Source organism: Gymnoscopelus microlampas (assembly GCF_963454915.1).
Source record: "Gymnoscopelus microlampas genome assembly, chromosome: 8".
In the NCBI taxonomy this organism is placed as follows: Eukaryota; Metazoa; Chordata; class Actinopteri; order Myctophiformes; family Myctophidae; genus Gymnoscopelus; species Gymnoscopelus microlampas.
The window spans coordinates 56369104-56386209 of NC_139945.1; the positions used below are offsets into that span (position 1 = coordinate 56369104).

Consider the following 17106-nt stretch of genomic DNA (forward strand, 5'->3'; position numbering starts at 1 on the left):
TGTTTTTTTTCCCCAGCAGAGTTTCTAGTGTCTCTGTGTCTCTCTGGAAGAGGTTGCACATGAACTCTGCAGCCGCACTGAGGCGCTCCAACACAAACACTCTGACATTAAGCTGCTTCACACAACAAACATCAGCACCACGCTGCTGTTTGTCCAAAAGACACAATATCTCCTCTCCCACCGACGTCATGTGTTCATTTATCGACAGCCGTACAGACTCCTTTTGACACATTTTACGTCGTTTATCCAGCTCTCACTGACTCTCCACATCGGGCTGTTATTTTGCTGCGATCAAGTCAACGATGTGAGAGATTAGCTATCACAGACGGACGGACAGGGGGTGAAACATAGTCTTGCGCCATGCCTTTCGGCCTGGCGGAGACAATAAAAAACCGAAAGTAAGGGAAATGGCCATTTCTGCAACAGAAGTAGTCAATAAACTATGCTATGAAAACATGGGCCACATTGGCAAAGAATGTAAGAAAGAGGCAATCATGTAGAAAATAGCCGATCTCCAAGCGTACAAAGCCTCTGAACGTGAGGCGTTTCGAGCTTGTAGATCGGCTATTTTCACAATATTTACTTGTGGAACGGAGTCAAACAGAATGGGGGGGTCCCAGATCAAGTACGTGTATTTGGGGGGGGGGGGGGGGGGGGGGGCGGCGTGAAAGGGTTGATAAACACTGCTGTAATCGGAGCGAAATTATCTGAAATTACTACATGAGCATAATGCAGCGTAACATGCGTTGCACGGGGCGGTCCTGCCATTACGTTAGTTACTGTAGTTGCTGTGGAGCTACATAGTTCTCCAGAAGACACACACAAACATACACCATGTACAATGGACGAACTGAGCAGCAATATAGACATTCACCACACGAACGTGCATTGTTGACAAAGTGATTGCACAGCCGCTGCAGGCATGACAACCAGGTTAGCGTTAGCGACATGGCAGCTATCACAGCGCCCTGTCCGTCGTGCTGCAACTGCCTGTGATGGCTACAGCAGTAACAGCAAGCTGTCTGCGATGCCATTGTCTGGAGACTGCTGTTAGCGTGACACGACCAATGAGAGTGAGCGCTGTAGTTGTTGCTAAGATACGGTGGCGTCTCTGCCCCATAGCTTGTAGATCTCTCACACATGATTGGCGTAGGCTGCGTTGCCAGGTCTGACTTTGTGTGTAAGCAATGGGCGGCTTATTTTTGCGCGCCTTTGGGCTCGTTTGCATTGTGCGCACGGCAGCGCTTGTTTAGCGTACGTCAGCGCGACGTGGCAACGGACGTGGCAACGTGAAAGGTGATTGGCTGGTGAAAAGAAACACCCGACGTTACACCAGAAATGGTGCCTGGAGAAAATGGTGACCAAAAAAAAAGTTTGGAAAAAAAGGAAAAAAACCCCGCAGCGGCTGGCTGCTGTTGTGGTGATGAGGTCGTGCGCACGGTAAACGGTACGAAGCTGGCTCCCCTTCCGTTTTGTCCGACATTTGGTGAGTAGAATTAATTATGTTGCGCGGTGGAAAAGGTGTAGTGAACAGTGAGATGTCCCCTACGCGAGGCGTAAATTCAGCGCGGCCGCCGTGGCGAGTCAGTAGGCGACATGTGGTCTGGCGGTGCGTTGTTTATTCGATAACAGAGCTGTGGGGTGTCGCCACCGAGGGTGCGGAAGTTGCTCGCCATTTATATAGTTAGATATAGTTGTGTTAGATTTAAATTTGAGTGAGTGAGAGAGTGATTATATAGAGATAGATTAGATTATTATAGTTAGATAGATAGATAGATTATTAGTTTGTTATATTGTATTGTGCCAAGTGAGCTATATTGTGTTAGAAAGGGCGTGGAGGAAGATTTAGTGTGGAGTAGGTAAGGTTTAGATTTAGACAGGTGAAGGAGGATATTTAGTAGGAGTATATAGTCTATTTGTGAGAGATATAGACTATAGAGTAGAGTTGGTATGTCAGGTCAGCGAGGGAGAGGCTCTAAACATCGCGGAGGCGGTCAGCTCTCCGGAGGCTCGCTGCTACAGCAGAGAACAATTCATTCATACTTCGCTCCCAGTACGAGAGGAACAGCACCACCACCACCACCACCACCACCACCACCAGAGCCAACGGTGGGCCCTGGTGGGTCTGTGGCCCCGAAGGACGCCGGTGATCAACACGGCGACCCCCCTCTTCGTCGTAAGGGTTTAAGGAAACGTATTCACTCATTAGACTGCTATGCCTCTGATGAGTGGGAACCACCAGCCAGTGGTAAGAATACATACATTTTATCGTGTTTGTGTCGTATTTGATGGGTTATCTAGTTGATATTACGGAGAAAACTTATCATAAAGTTTCCATGGAATCGTGGACTACGGTAATAGTTGCCAGGTCTGCTTATTGTAAGCCACTATAGGCTTGTTTTTTCTGTAAAAGCTGCTTGTAAAATGGTTGCGAACTTGCGATTGTGAGCTTGTTGTTAGGCTACAATGTAGGTGAATCGTATGTCTATCAAATATAGTTTTATTGAAAGGCAATCCATGGTTGGAGTTTAGAAAGAGAACGTCGGGAAATCCGACGATCTGCAGCTTGAATTGTATTATTGTGAATGTGATTTTCACGGCTATTGTCCAGTTTTGAAGCCTTCTTGTGGCCAAATAACTATAGGCCAGATGGAACTTGAAACCTAGTTGAAAATAGCCGTGACAATATTATATAGTCACTGCTTTTGGCATGTAGTCGCTGCTTTTGAGCTTGTTTTCATAGACCTGGTTGCTTATTCCTATCCCAAGACCTGGCAACCCGAATCAGCAGCCATGGTCCGAATAAGAGGCCACTGTTATACGAAAAGAGGTGTCTGCCTGGCAAGCAAAGTGTGTCTATTCTTACCGTTACACTCACTGTGTACTAGACCCTCCCATTCTAACTCTAAGTTATAGGTTCATTTACTTTACTATAGCCTGCTACTGATGAGATGAAAATGATGTATTCTGTATACTGTAGTATACATATGCTTCTGATCTGTGATTTTGACAATTTTGACAATTTAGCCTATGTACAATGACAGAATGACAGATGCAGTAGGCTAAACTATGTATTGTGTGTGGCAATCATAAAAAATAGCAGATCTACTAGTGACTACCAGAATCTAGTTGTGAGCTTGTAGATCTGCTTTTTTTTTTGTTTTAGCAGGTGCAAAGCTCCCTCAAAGAGATAATGTCAGGTCATGTAAACAAAACACAACAACACCTTTGATCCTGTTCCCCGGTCACAAGTTCATGTAAACAAAATGGCCTATTCTGCTTTTTTTGGGGGGGTGAGCGAGCCCCCCTTCTAACTAGCTTCAAAGAGCTAGAAGGTCAAATTGTCTAAACAAAAAAAAACAATACAGCTTTGATGCTCTTCTTCCTTTGATGTAATCTTACTATGGGGTGCCTTGACCTAAGAACATATGCATCTGTCATCCCTCTGGATAAGAGTGTTTATGGCTAAATAGATTTGATGTACTACACTACACATTCTATGATCCTATAGCATACTGAGACACTACACTGTCTCTGTATTCTATGATCCTATAGTTTACTGAGAAACTACACTGTCTCTGTATTCTATGATCCTATAGTTTACCGAGACACTCGGTAAACTATAGGATCATAGCATACAGAGAGACAGTGTAGCAGACAGTGTGGCATGTCATAGTAAGATTGTTTATGCCTAAATAGATATGATGTACTTATATTGACCAAGTATATTTTATCTTAGGCTCCGACACGGAGGAGGAGCTGGAAGATGCTGTTGGGGCGTCTGTTGGGGCGTCTGTGTATCATCAGCGTGGTAAGTAAAGACATTACAACAGGAATACAAATTATTCATTCTAAGGTGTGGACGAAATCATATTATGTTATCATGATTGCTTATATGTAACCTTGTTATCAGTACATTATGTTGTTTATCTTATTCTAGTCATCTTTGTGTACTATGATACATTTTAGTTTACATGACGTAGAGCCAATATGTCTCTCCTAGGTCTGATGGCTATTGTTTATAGTACAGCTTGTCCTTGTAACATGACAGTATAGCTATGTTCTGATTACCTGTGCTCCTGGCAGAAGGATTGTACAATCGTCCACAGGGGTGAAAATAATTTATTTCATTTTGTGTAAATCATATTTACCAAACTATTTCATATTTTACTGTGATCACAGACACGCAGTCGAGGGGGGAGCAGCAGGAGGAGCAGGGGGAGCAGGGGGAGCAGGGGGAGCAGGAGGAGGAGGAGGAGGAGGAGGAGGACGACGAGGAGGAGGAGGAGGAGGAGGACACACCTGGAGTACCACCTGTCAGCCGTAAACGAGGTAAGAACTTTGTCTGTTGTCACACTGAGCTCTCTTTTACCACACAAATGACAAAATATGTAATTTATGCAGGGGTCATCAATATGTCCGTACACAAGTGTTTGTTTTTTTGTTTTTACACACCATTATAATGTTCTTATTTTGATCATAACACCTAATTACTGAATGTCAGTCTCCAGGTTTTCTTCAGAATATGTATGACACTGATTTGCTATGACACTATGTATTGAACATTTTATTTTCAAGGACCCCCATAACTTGAGTGTGTACAAATGGAACCAAATGGACCCTACGGGTCCATTTGGTTCCATTTGTACACACTCAGAGTTACAGACCTGTAATAGTAATTTAGGGCTAGCTCTTTATGTGTTTGTCTATATTGTATGTCCATGGCAAAAATAGAATTTTGTCAAATGTCCACCACAAGCCAGCATGGCGATGACTCCTGATTTTATGGTAACTTATGCATTTCTAATTTCCAGGTGGTGGGAGGCCTCGTACAGCTCCAGAGTATGAGTGGTCTGAGTCAGCAGACTGGCCAGAGTGGCACCCGAAGGACATCCCATTCACTGCTGGGAATCCGGGTCCTAGGGGCAGGGCTGCTGAACTACTTACTGACCAACCAGTTGACTTCCTGGAGCTGCTCATCACAGATGAGCTGCTTGCTCACATTGTTGAGCAAACCAACCTGTATGCAAAACGCCGCGTACAGAGCGAGCTGAAGTATGCCAGAGATCGTGCATGGAAGAAGCTGACAGTTGGGGAACTGAAAAACTTTCTGGGGCTGTTCTTCCTCACCGGAATTATCCAGAAGCCAAAGCTTGAAGACTATTGGTCAACGGATGAGGCACTAACAACACCCTACTTCCACAAGTGCATGTCCAGGAACCGGTTCCAACTGATCCTGAGTAGTCTCCATTTCGTGGACAATGAGACCCTTCACAACAATGTTGACCCGCTGTGCAAAGTCCGCATAGTCCTGGACACCATACTCTCCAATTTCAAGGAAATGTTCCAGCCAGGCAAGAACATTAGCCTAGATGAGGGAATGTTGTGTTGGCGTGGGCGTCTCTCTTGGAAGACATACAACCCAGCAAAGCCCATAAAATATGGCATTAAATCATACATATTGTGTGATTCGGCCACAGGGTACCTGTATGCCATGAAGCCATTCTGTGGCGAGAAGGTCCCCCTGCAGGAAACCGTGACCTTTCTGCTAGGTGACCTAAAAGGTTACGGTTTTAGATTGTGGATGGACAACTACTACAACTCAGTGAAGCTGTCTTACCACCTCCTTAGTCTCCAGACCCATGTGTGCGGGACCCTGCGAACGAACAGAGGGGAGCCACCAGTCATCAGGGACGTGACCAATTCTAAGCTGGGAATTGGGTCAACAGTAGTGCGTCACACAGGCGATGTGATGGTGTTGGCATGGAGAGACAAGAGAATCGTCAAGATGATCTCCACACACCACCCTGATGAGATGATAACAGTTCCTGTGTGGCAGAAGGCCACAGATAAACGCCCCGCCCAGCAGGTTCCAGTACAGAAGCCATCATGCATTATTGACTACAACAAGCACATGAATGGTGTTGACAAAATGGACCAAAACCTAGCATACTACCTGTTTGTGAGGAAGACCACCAAGTGGCCAAAAAAGTTTGTCGCCTATCTATTCCAAATTGGCCTGTTCAACGCCTTTGTCCTGTACAAGGCCAACAATCCTCTGCCCAGCTGTCCAACCCTGAAGTCCTTCATCCTCAGCGTGGTGAAATCGTGGGCCACCTTCGGACACCCTGATGGGAGGGTTGAGGAAGTGGGGGTTGGGGAGGAACACATTGTCCCACCTGTTGAACCACCTGTTCACAACCCGCGGGGGAGGGCAAGACGCAGCGCACCACACATTGCCCCACCTGCTAACCCACCTGTACACAACCCGCGGACAAGAGCACCACGCAAGGACCCTAAGAGCAGGCTGAATCAGAAGGTGGCTGAACATGAACTGATCCCAGTCCCCCGAACCACAAAAAAGAGCCCAGGTAGGGCATGCCGGGTTTGCAGAAGAAGAGATGGCAAGAGAGTAGACACAAGGTACATGTGCAAGTCCTGTTTGGTCCCCTTGTGTAAAATCAGATGCACAACACTGTACCACTCAAAGAAGGACTACATAACTAAAAGGTAATAATTATTTGAAAGACATTGGAGTGAAACTCCTGTTTGGTCCCCCCCTCCTTATTGTTTTGTGATTGTAATTGTTGTATTGTACCTGTTCGCCCCCAGAATAGGGATGCCTAGCGTTCATGTGGTTACAGACCCTGTTATTGTTTGTATTTATTTTATACTGTGAATTACAACCGTGAACCTCTATTTTTCTATTTTTTACTTTTGCACTTGGAGTGAAAACAAGCCTATTGTTGTTACATATGCTGCTGTTGTGTGTGGTTGGAATCCAACCTGTACACAATAAAGTACAACCTTGAACCTTTGAAATGTTTTCTATCATTATTCTACTGTTTACCTATGCTGCCTGTGTCTGTAGGAAACCAAAGTTTTCCTCTTGTATAGAATATATACTTTGAACCTCCAACTACATTGGAGTAATGTATTGAGAGAGAGAGAGCGAGAGAGACACACACTGTGAACTAATGTATTGAGAGAGAGAGAGAGAGAGAGAGAGAGAGAGACACACACACACACACACACACACACACACACACACACACACACACACACACACACACACACACACACACAGTGAACTAACTTTGATATAAGCTGAACTAAGATGCACTTCAAAGAGATTGGAGTTACAACGAGCCTTTATTGTTTTCTATCATTATTCTACTATTATTACCTATGCTGCCTGTGTCTGTAGGAAACCAAAGTTTTCCTCTTGTATAGAATATACTGTGAAGTACAACTTTGAACCTCCAACTACATTGGAGTAATGTATTGAGAGAGAGAGAGAGACACACACACACACACTGTGAACTAATGTGTTGAGAGAGAGAGAGAGAGAGAGACACACACACACACACACACACACACACACACACACACACACACACACACACTGTGAACTAATGTGTTGAGAGAGAGAGAGAGAGAGGGAGGGAGAGAGACACACACTGTGAACTAACTTTGAAATAAGCTGAACTAAGATGCATTTCAAAGAGATTGAAAAGTGGCCTTTATGTTTTCTATCATTACCTATGCTGCCTGTGTCTGTAGGAAACCAAAGTTTTCCTCTTGTATAGAATATACTGTGAAGTACAACTTTGAACCTCCAACTACATTCGAGTAATACTAATGTGTAATGGGGGGAGAGAGAGAGAGAGACTGTGAACTAATGTATTGAGACACACACACACACACACACACACACACACACACACACACACACACACACACACACACACACACACACACACACACACACACACACACACACACACTGTGAACTAACTTTGATTTATTATTTTGATAACTTTGAAATAAGCTGAACTAAGAAGCACTTCAAAGAGATTGGAGTGACAGTAAGCCTTTATGCTTTCTATCATTATGCTATTGTTATTACCCATAGGAGTGAAAACGAAAAGCGTTTTTTTTTTCCTTTTCTCTAAAGTAACTACTATTGAGATGACTACTGTCACTGAAGGCAAACATAAATGTCAAATCATTTTTCAAATAATGTTTGAAAAAAAAGAAAAAGTTTTACTAAAATGGCCATAACTCTAATTCTAAATAAATAGTGCTGTTTTTTGGTGAAATCAAGTTTTATTCAACGGCCAATATCTCAGAAACGGAACATGCTATCAACTCACTTTTTCCCCTGGTTAAAGTAGAGATTCTGATCTTTCTTTTGAGATATTTGGTGTTTACATAGTGATAGCACAGCATATTCTGTGGTCCATGAAAGATTAGTCAGAAAGCTTAAAAATGCTGGCACCAGCTATAGACTCCTTTAGAAAACCTCTGGCACCCAATGTGTTAAGCATTTATGTTTTTTATGGTGAAATATTTTTTAAATAATATTTAATTTTAGGTAAACATGAATATGTGCTCAAGGTGCTTTATTTTTTAATTTACACATATGCATTAGTAATACCAGCAAGAATGTGGACTTCCATAGCCTTTTTCATGTGATAATGAGTGACCTCTGAGTTTCGCATTATTAACGCTAGGCGGGGGGGAAATGAGACACACACACTAACATAGGCTATATAGTATGTTTTTCATATATGAGCACACACAACTGAATTAGTTCTGTGAAGCTCCCATGTGGCTTCTATGCAAGGGATAATGCATGGGGAGGTAGTCATTATTGAAATTTAAAGCCCGACAGGGCGATTAACCACCGAGGCGCAGCCGAGGTGGTTAATCGCCCTGAAGGGGCGATTAACCACTATTAATAAATACATAAATACATTTACCCAAAAGTAACAACAAAACGAAGTATTTCCTTGCTTACGGCAATGAAAGTATTCCATAAGTATTGGGCTGGGCGGACAAGTTCGCCTCGCAAAAACAAATTACGAAATGGAAAAAAACTCGCCCCAAAACACACTCGCCCCCCATTCTATTTACTGCCGATTTGCCTGTAATACCGCCGGATTTGCCCCGGGGCGACTATGTTTTGGGGCGAGCGTTTTGGTATTCCCCCGTTGTTGCGCCACGATAAACAAGGAAGTGTAGAGGATCAAATAGAATGACTTTTCGGTTATTGCATCGTCTATTTCTCACTTCAAATGTTTTCAAAAACATTCTTGAGAGCAACGTTTAGTTGTGAATGACATTGTTTGTTTGTTTACATGGCTGTCATGTTGGATAAAGCATAAAACCAAGCAGGTTGATATGAGCAGGTGTTCTGAGTCTCTGATTACACAGTTTCCTCGTCGGTCTCACCGGTCATTATCATCGGTCATTATCCAGAAATAATGACCGATGACTGACCAATCAGAATCAAGCATTCAACCAAGCCGTGTAATAATGTTATTTAATTAGTTTCCAATGGTTCTTAATCACTTGTCCCATTCACCTGAAGACACTCCCTCGTCTCTCACAGTGACTCAGTGTGTGGGCTGCTAGCAGTGGTGGAAAGTAACTGAGCAGATGTACTTAAGTACTGTACTGAAGTACATTTTGAGGTATTTGTACTTTACTTGAGTATTTCCAGTTTTCAATACTTTCACTTCTACTCCACTACATCTCTGATCCAAATATTGTACTTTTACTCCACTACATGTATTTTAAAACTTTATACTAGTTACTTTGTAGATTTTGATTATTATTACAAAACATACATTAACCACTTCAGCCCGATATACATTTCGGCCATTTGAAAATAGCTGATCTACAATGTCACAATGTGTCGTGATGTGACACATTGTGAGCTTATTTTCAAAAGATTTTCATACATTTGAAAACTTGAAATGGGACATTTCTGCACAATGAGTACTTTTACTTTTAGTAGTAGTGTATTTTCATACCAATACTTTTGTTATTTTACTCAAGAACATTTTGAATTCTGGACTTTTACTTGTAACAGAGTATTTCTATATTGCAGTATTGATAATTTTACTTAAGTAAAACATTTGAGTACTTTTTCCACCACTGGCTGCTAGTTGCCCCACCTGCCTCCTATTACTCTGTGACTGAGACAGACAGACAGACAGACAGACAGACAGACAGACAGACAGACAGACAGACAGACAGAGTCCTGGTTTACTCAGCCACGCTAGACAACTGGACACATAGAGAAACAAAACTTAACTGGTAGCTCAATCTCATTGTATTTAAGATATTCAACATACATTCAAAACATTTGAATGCCAGATTTCACATGCTTGAATCTATTTTTGACTTTATGTAGTGATATGGGGGGGGGGGGGGGGGCAGTAAGCCTACAGTTGATATTATACAGATGTTAATGAAACTGAACATTGATGACCTTTTGTCTATTTCCAGATGGATATGTATTCTATGTGGCTCAACGCTGTGTGTTTAACTCCAGTGAGCTGAAGGACATACAGCTCATATACTCATTGAATTTCGATGGTGATGAGTTCATCAGGTGGGACAGCAGAGTAGATCAGTTTGTTGGATACACTGAGTTTGGTGTGGAGAACGCAGAGCGCCTCAATACAAATCCTGGAGTACTGGCTACGGCGAGAGCCCAGCGAGAGGCATTCTGCAAACACAACATTGAGATCTACTACCGCAATCTTCTGAACAAGAGAGGTGAGCTGATCTCAGAGCAGCACTCAACACTCATCACCTCATAAACTATAACACGACATCATAATAAAGCATTCCATTCAGAGATGATTAATGGTGTTGATATTGATCTGATAATGATTATAAAACATGCCTTAATCTGCTGAGAAACATTTCAGATCCTCCTAAACATTAAAGCCTGATTTATACTGTATCCTCCTAACACGCTGTCACACAGTGGAAATAGCAGATCTACAAGCTCACAACATGTGGTGTCACCATCGTACACTGAGTATAAATGAAACATATAGATCTATTTCTGAGTGTGTTCACCTACATACCTGCCTAAGATAGAGACGCCAGGATTAATGTTTTTAAATTAACTTTAAAAAGAACCATGCAGGCTAAAACACACCTCTATACACTTCATTTCACCACCTGATTTTATATTTTGATTATTGTCTTAACGAGTTTGTTTTGTATGTTTTTAATCACAATATTTTACAGGATTGTGTGTATTGTATTGTTTTGTTTGTTTCTACTCTTGTTAATTCAAACTATTTTGATTACATGATATTGCTTGTTTTATTTTTGTTTATGTAAAGCACTGTGTAACTGAATTATTTAATATGTTTAAATTATATTATATGGCATTCTATGTTGTAGAAAACTGTAGACTATTGTAGAATCTACAGTATTCTATGAAACGTTGTTCTCTGGTGCCATCTGGTGGCCAACCACTGACACTTACAGTTACAATTTACAATGTAGGCATTTATCAGACACTCTTAATCCAGAGCTATTTACAGTAAGCAAGGAAAACACAAGGTAATACATCAAATGCATAGAAATAGTAATCTAAGGTCATAGGTAAACCAAGAATCTAAACAGTATAATATCAAACAAATAAATAATCTGTACATTGCAACTATTCACACTATAGGATGCCAGGTCTACACATGACCTGGCATCTGTCTGCATAACATGATATCTAAATTACATTTTAACCTTTGCGTAAGCCTGCAAGGTCATCAAGGCTAGTGCTACAGGCTGAGGTGGAGTCTGAAGAGGTGATTCTTCAGATTACAGCGGAATATTGGGAGTGAGTCTGCAGTTCTGACTGCAATGGGGGTTGTTATTCCACAGCCAGAAGGAGTCTAGGACGTGGTTTGGAGTGTTCTCCAGGGTGTTTTAGAGAAGGGAGAAGAGTCTAGGACGTGTGGAGCGTTGGCCAGGGTGTTTTAGAGAAAGGAGAAGAGTCTAGGACGTGTGGAGCATTGTCCAGGGTATTTTAGAGAAAGGAGAAGAGTCTAGGACGTGTGGAGCGTTGTCCAGGGTGTTTTAGATAAAGGAGAAGAGTAGGTCAAGGATGTGTGGAGCGTTGTCCAGGGTGTTTTAGAGAAGGGAGAAGAGTCTAGGACGTGTTAAGCGTTGTCCAGGGTGATTTAGAGAAGGGAGAAGAGTCTAGGATGTGTGGAGCATTGTCCAGGGTGTTTTAGAGAAGATTCAGACAGCTTCCCTGTGTTAGCTCATCTGAGTGAGCGGGAGGTGTTGTAGGGTTGGATCAGGCTTGAAGATGTGGGGTACCATACTTTTGGTTGCTTTGTAGGCCAACATCAGTGTTTTGTACTCTGTGAGGCAGCAACTGGGAGCCAATGGAGGGAGAGGAGAACGGGGGAGAGCCGGGAAACGTGAACATTTTGGCTGGTTGAAGACCAAACGTTTTGCGACTTTCTGGATAATTTGGATCTCATTTGGATGATATACAATTATTAATGATAATGACATGTTCCCATGACTAGTAATAGTAATAATAACTAGAAAAAGTGCTCCTCGGAGCACAGGTCTCCGCCAGGTCAGGTAGGCTACTGTGGCCTCCTGGTGGCGCTATAATAGGCCAACGTGAAAAGGGTGCCATTTCTTCTTAGGCCTTGCACGACAATCGGACACTGACTGCATTCATGATTTGAGGCATTTTGTCAAAAACATGTGTTTTGCTGAATTAGACCTGTTGGTGGCGCTATAACAGGCCAATGTTAAAAGGGTGGCATTTGTTCCTCAGCATAGTGTGAATGTGCGTGCAAAGTTTGAGCGCAATTGGACGGTGCGTTCATGATTTGCAGAATTTTGTTCAAAACAAGCCAATAATGCAAACTTTAGATGTCAATCTTAGCCAATCAGTATGGAGTATGAAAAATCAAACACATCCGTCGTGATCACATGACTATAGAGATCATGTGTACCGATTTGCGTGAAATTTGGATACAATTGGAAGGAGTAGTATAAAAAAATGTGTTTTACACAAGTCGGCCTCCTGGTGGCGCTATAAAAGGCAGATGTGAAAAATGCAGGGCAAAGGTTTTTCCTTGACCTATAGGGAGTGTGCATACAAAGTTTTACACAGATCGGTGCAATTATAGGTAAAAACACGAATCGGCCTGTTATAGCGCCACCATGAGGCTGATTTAAAAATGTTCAAATGGTAGTTCTTCCTCGGCCTAATGGGAATGTGCTTGCAAAATTTCTCGGAAAGTGCATGCTGTGTTCATGATTTGAGGCATTTTGTTCAAAACGGAGCACTCCTGCAAACTTTGGAAGACATTTTTAGCCAATCAGGATGGAATATGAGAAATCTGAAAGACCCGTTTCGTTTAATGACTGTAGAGATACTGTGTACCGATTTGTGGGATTTTTGGACAAAATCTGTAGGAGTACTGTCAAAAAATGTGTTTTGCACAAATCGGCCTCCTGGTGGCGCTATAACAGGCCCCTGTGAAAAATTTGGGGCAGAGGTTGTGCTCTGGTATCCAGGGACTGTGTGTGCACAGTTTGGCTGCGAGCAAGCCAACGGTGCCGGAGATTAGCTGTACACAGACAGATCGAATGACGGACGGACACACGGACGGACACACGGACACACGGACGGACGGACAGGGGGTAAAACATACTCTCTCGCCATGCCTTTCGGCCTGGCGGAGACAATAATAATAATAATAATAATAATAATAATAATAATAATAATAATAATCTTATTTATCCAGTGGAGCCCAAAGTGAGACTGAAGTCAGAGACTCCCCCTCGTCGTGGTGAACACACTCACATGCTGAGTTGCAGCAGCTACGACTTCTATCCTAAAGTGATCCTGGTGACCTGGTGGATAGGTCAAGAACCTTTGACCTCTGGTCTCTCCTCTACCGCTGCGCTGTCTGATGGAGACTGGTACTACCAGTACCACTCCTACCTGGAGTACACACCCAGGTACACACCTAACAGACACCTATACATAGAAATACACACCTAATAGACACGTATACAGTACATACATTCTTTAAGAATAAAAAAAATGGCCCATTAATTGGTAGGCTAATATTAAGTCGCACGCACGCACGCACGCACGCACGCACGCACGCACGCACGCACGCACGCACGCACGCACGCACGCACGCACGCACGCACGCACGCACGCACGCACACACACACACACACACACACACACACACACACACACACACACACACACACACAGAATAACAAGGGTAACAAAGGTCAACGGATCAATGTGTCGAATCCCGGCAAGTTTCAGCGTGTAGATCGACTACTACTACTACTGTGTGTGTGTGTGTGTGTGTGTGTGTGTGTGTGTGTGTGTGTGTGTGTGTGTGTGTGTGTGTGTGTGTGTCTGTGCGTGTCTGTGCGTGTGTGTGTGTGTTACAGATCAGGAGAGAAGATCACATGCATGGTGGAACATCCCAGCCTGACCGCGCCTATCAAGATGGACTGGGGTCAGTTACTCTAAACTAGTGTAATCTACTGTCTAAATAGCAGATAAACAAGCTCATAGCGTGGCACCGAGTGCCGCACTATGAGCTTGTAGATCTGCTATTTTTTTTAAATCGTGTACATTTGTGCAAATCTTTGAATATATATATTTTTAAAGCGAATTTTTTTAACTGTCAAATGTCTCAACATATGTCTTAATTTATCTGAAAAAAAACCTATTTGTTGCTATATCAGTCGTGTTCAAACTTTTTCTTGTCAAGGACCCCCCCAAAAAAAAAAAATATATATAAAATATATTCAAATATTTGCACAAATATTCAAGTGTCGCTATGAGCTTATTGATTTGATAAAAGCAGATTAAAGACCAGCTAGATTTGATAAAAGCAGATCAAAGAGTCATCATGGTTTCATCAATGTGAAAACAAGACCGTTTTATAAGACAGAACAAGCGCTGATGTTCTTTTTTACAAACTGCCTCACAGTTCTGAGTCTATGACTCTGTCCCAAGATACTTTCTGCACATTACACAGCCTGGTTTATAATCATCATAGTAAAAGGTTGATTCATGTCTTCTAAAATCTATCATCATATCCTTTGTTTTGGATGTATTTAGCTCTAAGAAGGACATGTCACATCAGGTGACAAACTCCTCAAGGACTGGACCAATAGGGTTGGACTCATTATTACCGAACAGACTCACAATGACTGTGTCGTCTGTTTATTGTTTATTGTGTTTGGTTGTTGTAGCTTATTGTCAGATGACTCCATGTCTGAGTCAGTGAAGAACAAGTTGTTTTAATCTACTGTAATAATATGATATGATATGATATGAGATATAATATTTGTATTGTCAGATTTCTCCATGCCAGAGTCAGTGAAGAACAAGGTGGCCATGGGAGCATCAGGTCTGGTTCTGGGTCTGGTCTTGTTCCTGTCTGGATTCATCTACTTCCAGTGGAAGAAACGAGGTGATTAGCATGTTTAATTAACATGTTTAATTAACATGTTTCATTAATTAATCTACTATCAGTGGAAGAAATGAGGTCAGATCAACAGAGGATCACATGACATGTGGAACCCTCAGAGAAATGCAAACAAACAAACAAACATGTAAAGCCACAACCTACACTGGTTTATATTGGTATTGAACCTTAACCGGTTTAGACCAGTTTAGACGACCTAGTTAGAGGTCAAAGTGTGTTCTATGTTGTCACATTTAGCTTTAATACATCAGTGTTACATTTAGTCCTAAATATGAGTCAAATGTTCACATTAGTTCTGATGACTGAATGTTGTGTGTACATTTATGCATTTTATGGAGAAATACACACAATACAGTACATCAAATGCATTTGTTTGTGTGTTTTAACTGTCTCTCTTCTTCTTCTATCAGGTCGTATTCTGGTGCCGACAACCAATGATGATCTTTAGACTCCTCCCACACACCCAGGTTCACTTCCTCTTTCTTTTTACTGAACTTTTATTATTTTTGTTTATGTATAAAAGTGTATAAAACTACAAAAAAATACACAAAACAACATGCTTGTGTAGAAGTGAAACAACTAGCCTGGTGAACCATGCCGGTCGTGTGAATTCACATTATCATGTGTCTTCTGCTTAATCTATTATAATAATGAATCTAATAATCACATTTAATAATCAAATGATTTGTTGTATCACTGATGACAATGTGATCAGATGGGGGGGGGGGGGGGTCCTCTTGGTTGAAATAAACATTTCAATGATCTGTACCCAATGATTCAGTTCATTTAAAACACTAATCATTCCATCACTAGCAGGATCAAAGACAGAACCTTGTGGTCCAAAGGAGAGTGTTCTACCAACTGAGCTGCCTTTCCTACTAAGATACACTATTGACAAAGTATTAGTCAAATGTTGAATTGACTGAGTTGTTTCTACTTTGATTGTTACTGTAGTTGCAGGGAGGGTGCTGGGAGGTTAGGTTTTCAAGTAGTTTATTAATAACTTGTTCATGATCTATTATCCTTTCATAGTTTTAAATAATTAAATCATTAACCATTAACAAACATTTAACAAGTTATTAATGACACATTAATAATCATTTGGGAATGATTATGTACTATTATAAGGGAAGGTTATTCTGTTAACATGTTCACACACTTAATACATTCTGATTCTTATTGTTTTTTTGTCTTTTCACAGAACACCTGGGTGTGTTTTCAGAGAAGCAGAGAGTCATTGCTGCTCCCTAGTGGAGAAAGGAGGAAATATCTGTGTGTCCATTCAGCTTTTAAATACTCATAGCAGCCGCACAATGATGACATCATCAACCTTTTTCACTAATGTGTCCTTTAAACAATTCAAAATGCTAAATGGCTAGCGAAGGCTAACGATAATTACTGTCTTTTCCCAGTGTTACGCAAAGGTTGACGTGGTTTTGAGGTGATTTTATGGTTAGGTTTATAGACATAGTTTATGTGAGGTTAAAGGTCAGGGTTTAGAGTTAAGGTTAAGTGTATAGACATAGTGTTTGTGAGGTTAAAGGTCAGGATTTAGGCGCCACCTGGGCGACACACCAAAGGAAGAGGGAGTCCCAATTAGTGTGGGCGGTTCATCAAATTACTTTGTATAGTTTCTGTCGTCAGAAAACACAAACATAATATTTCAGTTCTACACTATATTGAAACATTAATATTAATATCCATCTGAATGGAAGTCAGTCAACCATGTTTGTGAAAGAGGTTTTATTATTTTATAATTGACCATAAGTCATTCATTATTATGTAATCATTTATA

At 41.7% G+C, this 17106-nt stretch overlaps 1 protein-coding gene across 1 annotated transcript; it reads left to right on the top strand.

Moving 5' to 3' along the window:
* Window positions 1-1950: 1950 nt before the first annotated feature.
* LOC311050052 (uncharacterized protein) lies at window positions 1951-16839 on the top strand (the record flags this gene model as incomplete). Its single annotated transcript, XM_084064018.1, has 10 exons — window positions 1951-2248; window positions 3740-3811; window positions 4183-4332; window positions 4815-6423; window positions 10346-10572; window positions 13590-13806; window positions 14263-14330; window positions 15183-15296; window positions 15722-15778; window positions 16513-16839. 9 exons carry the CDS (start codon window positions 1951-1953, stop codon window positions 15757-15759), a joined length of 2793 nt encoding a protein of 930 aa, XP_083920144.1. The 3' UTR covers window positions 15760-15778; window positions 16513-16839.
* Window positions 16840-17106: the final 267 nt, after the last annotated feature.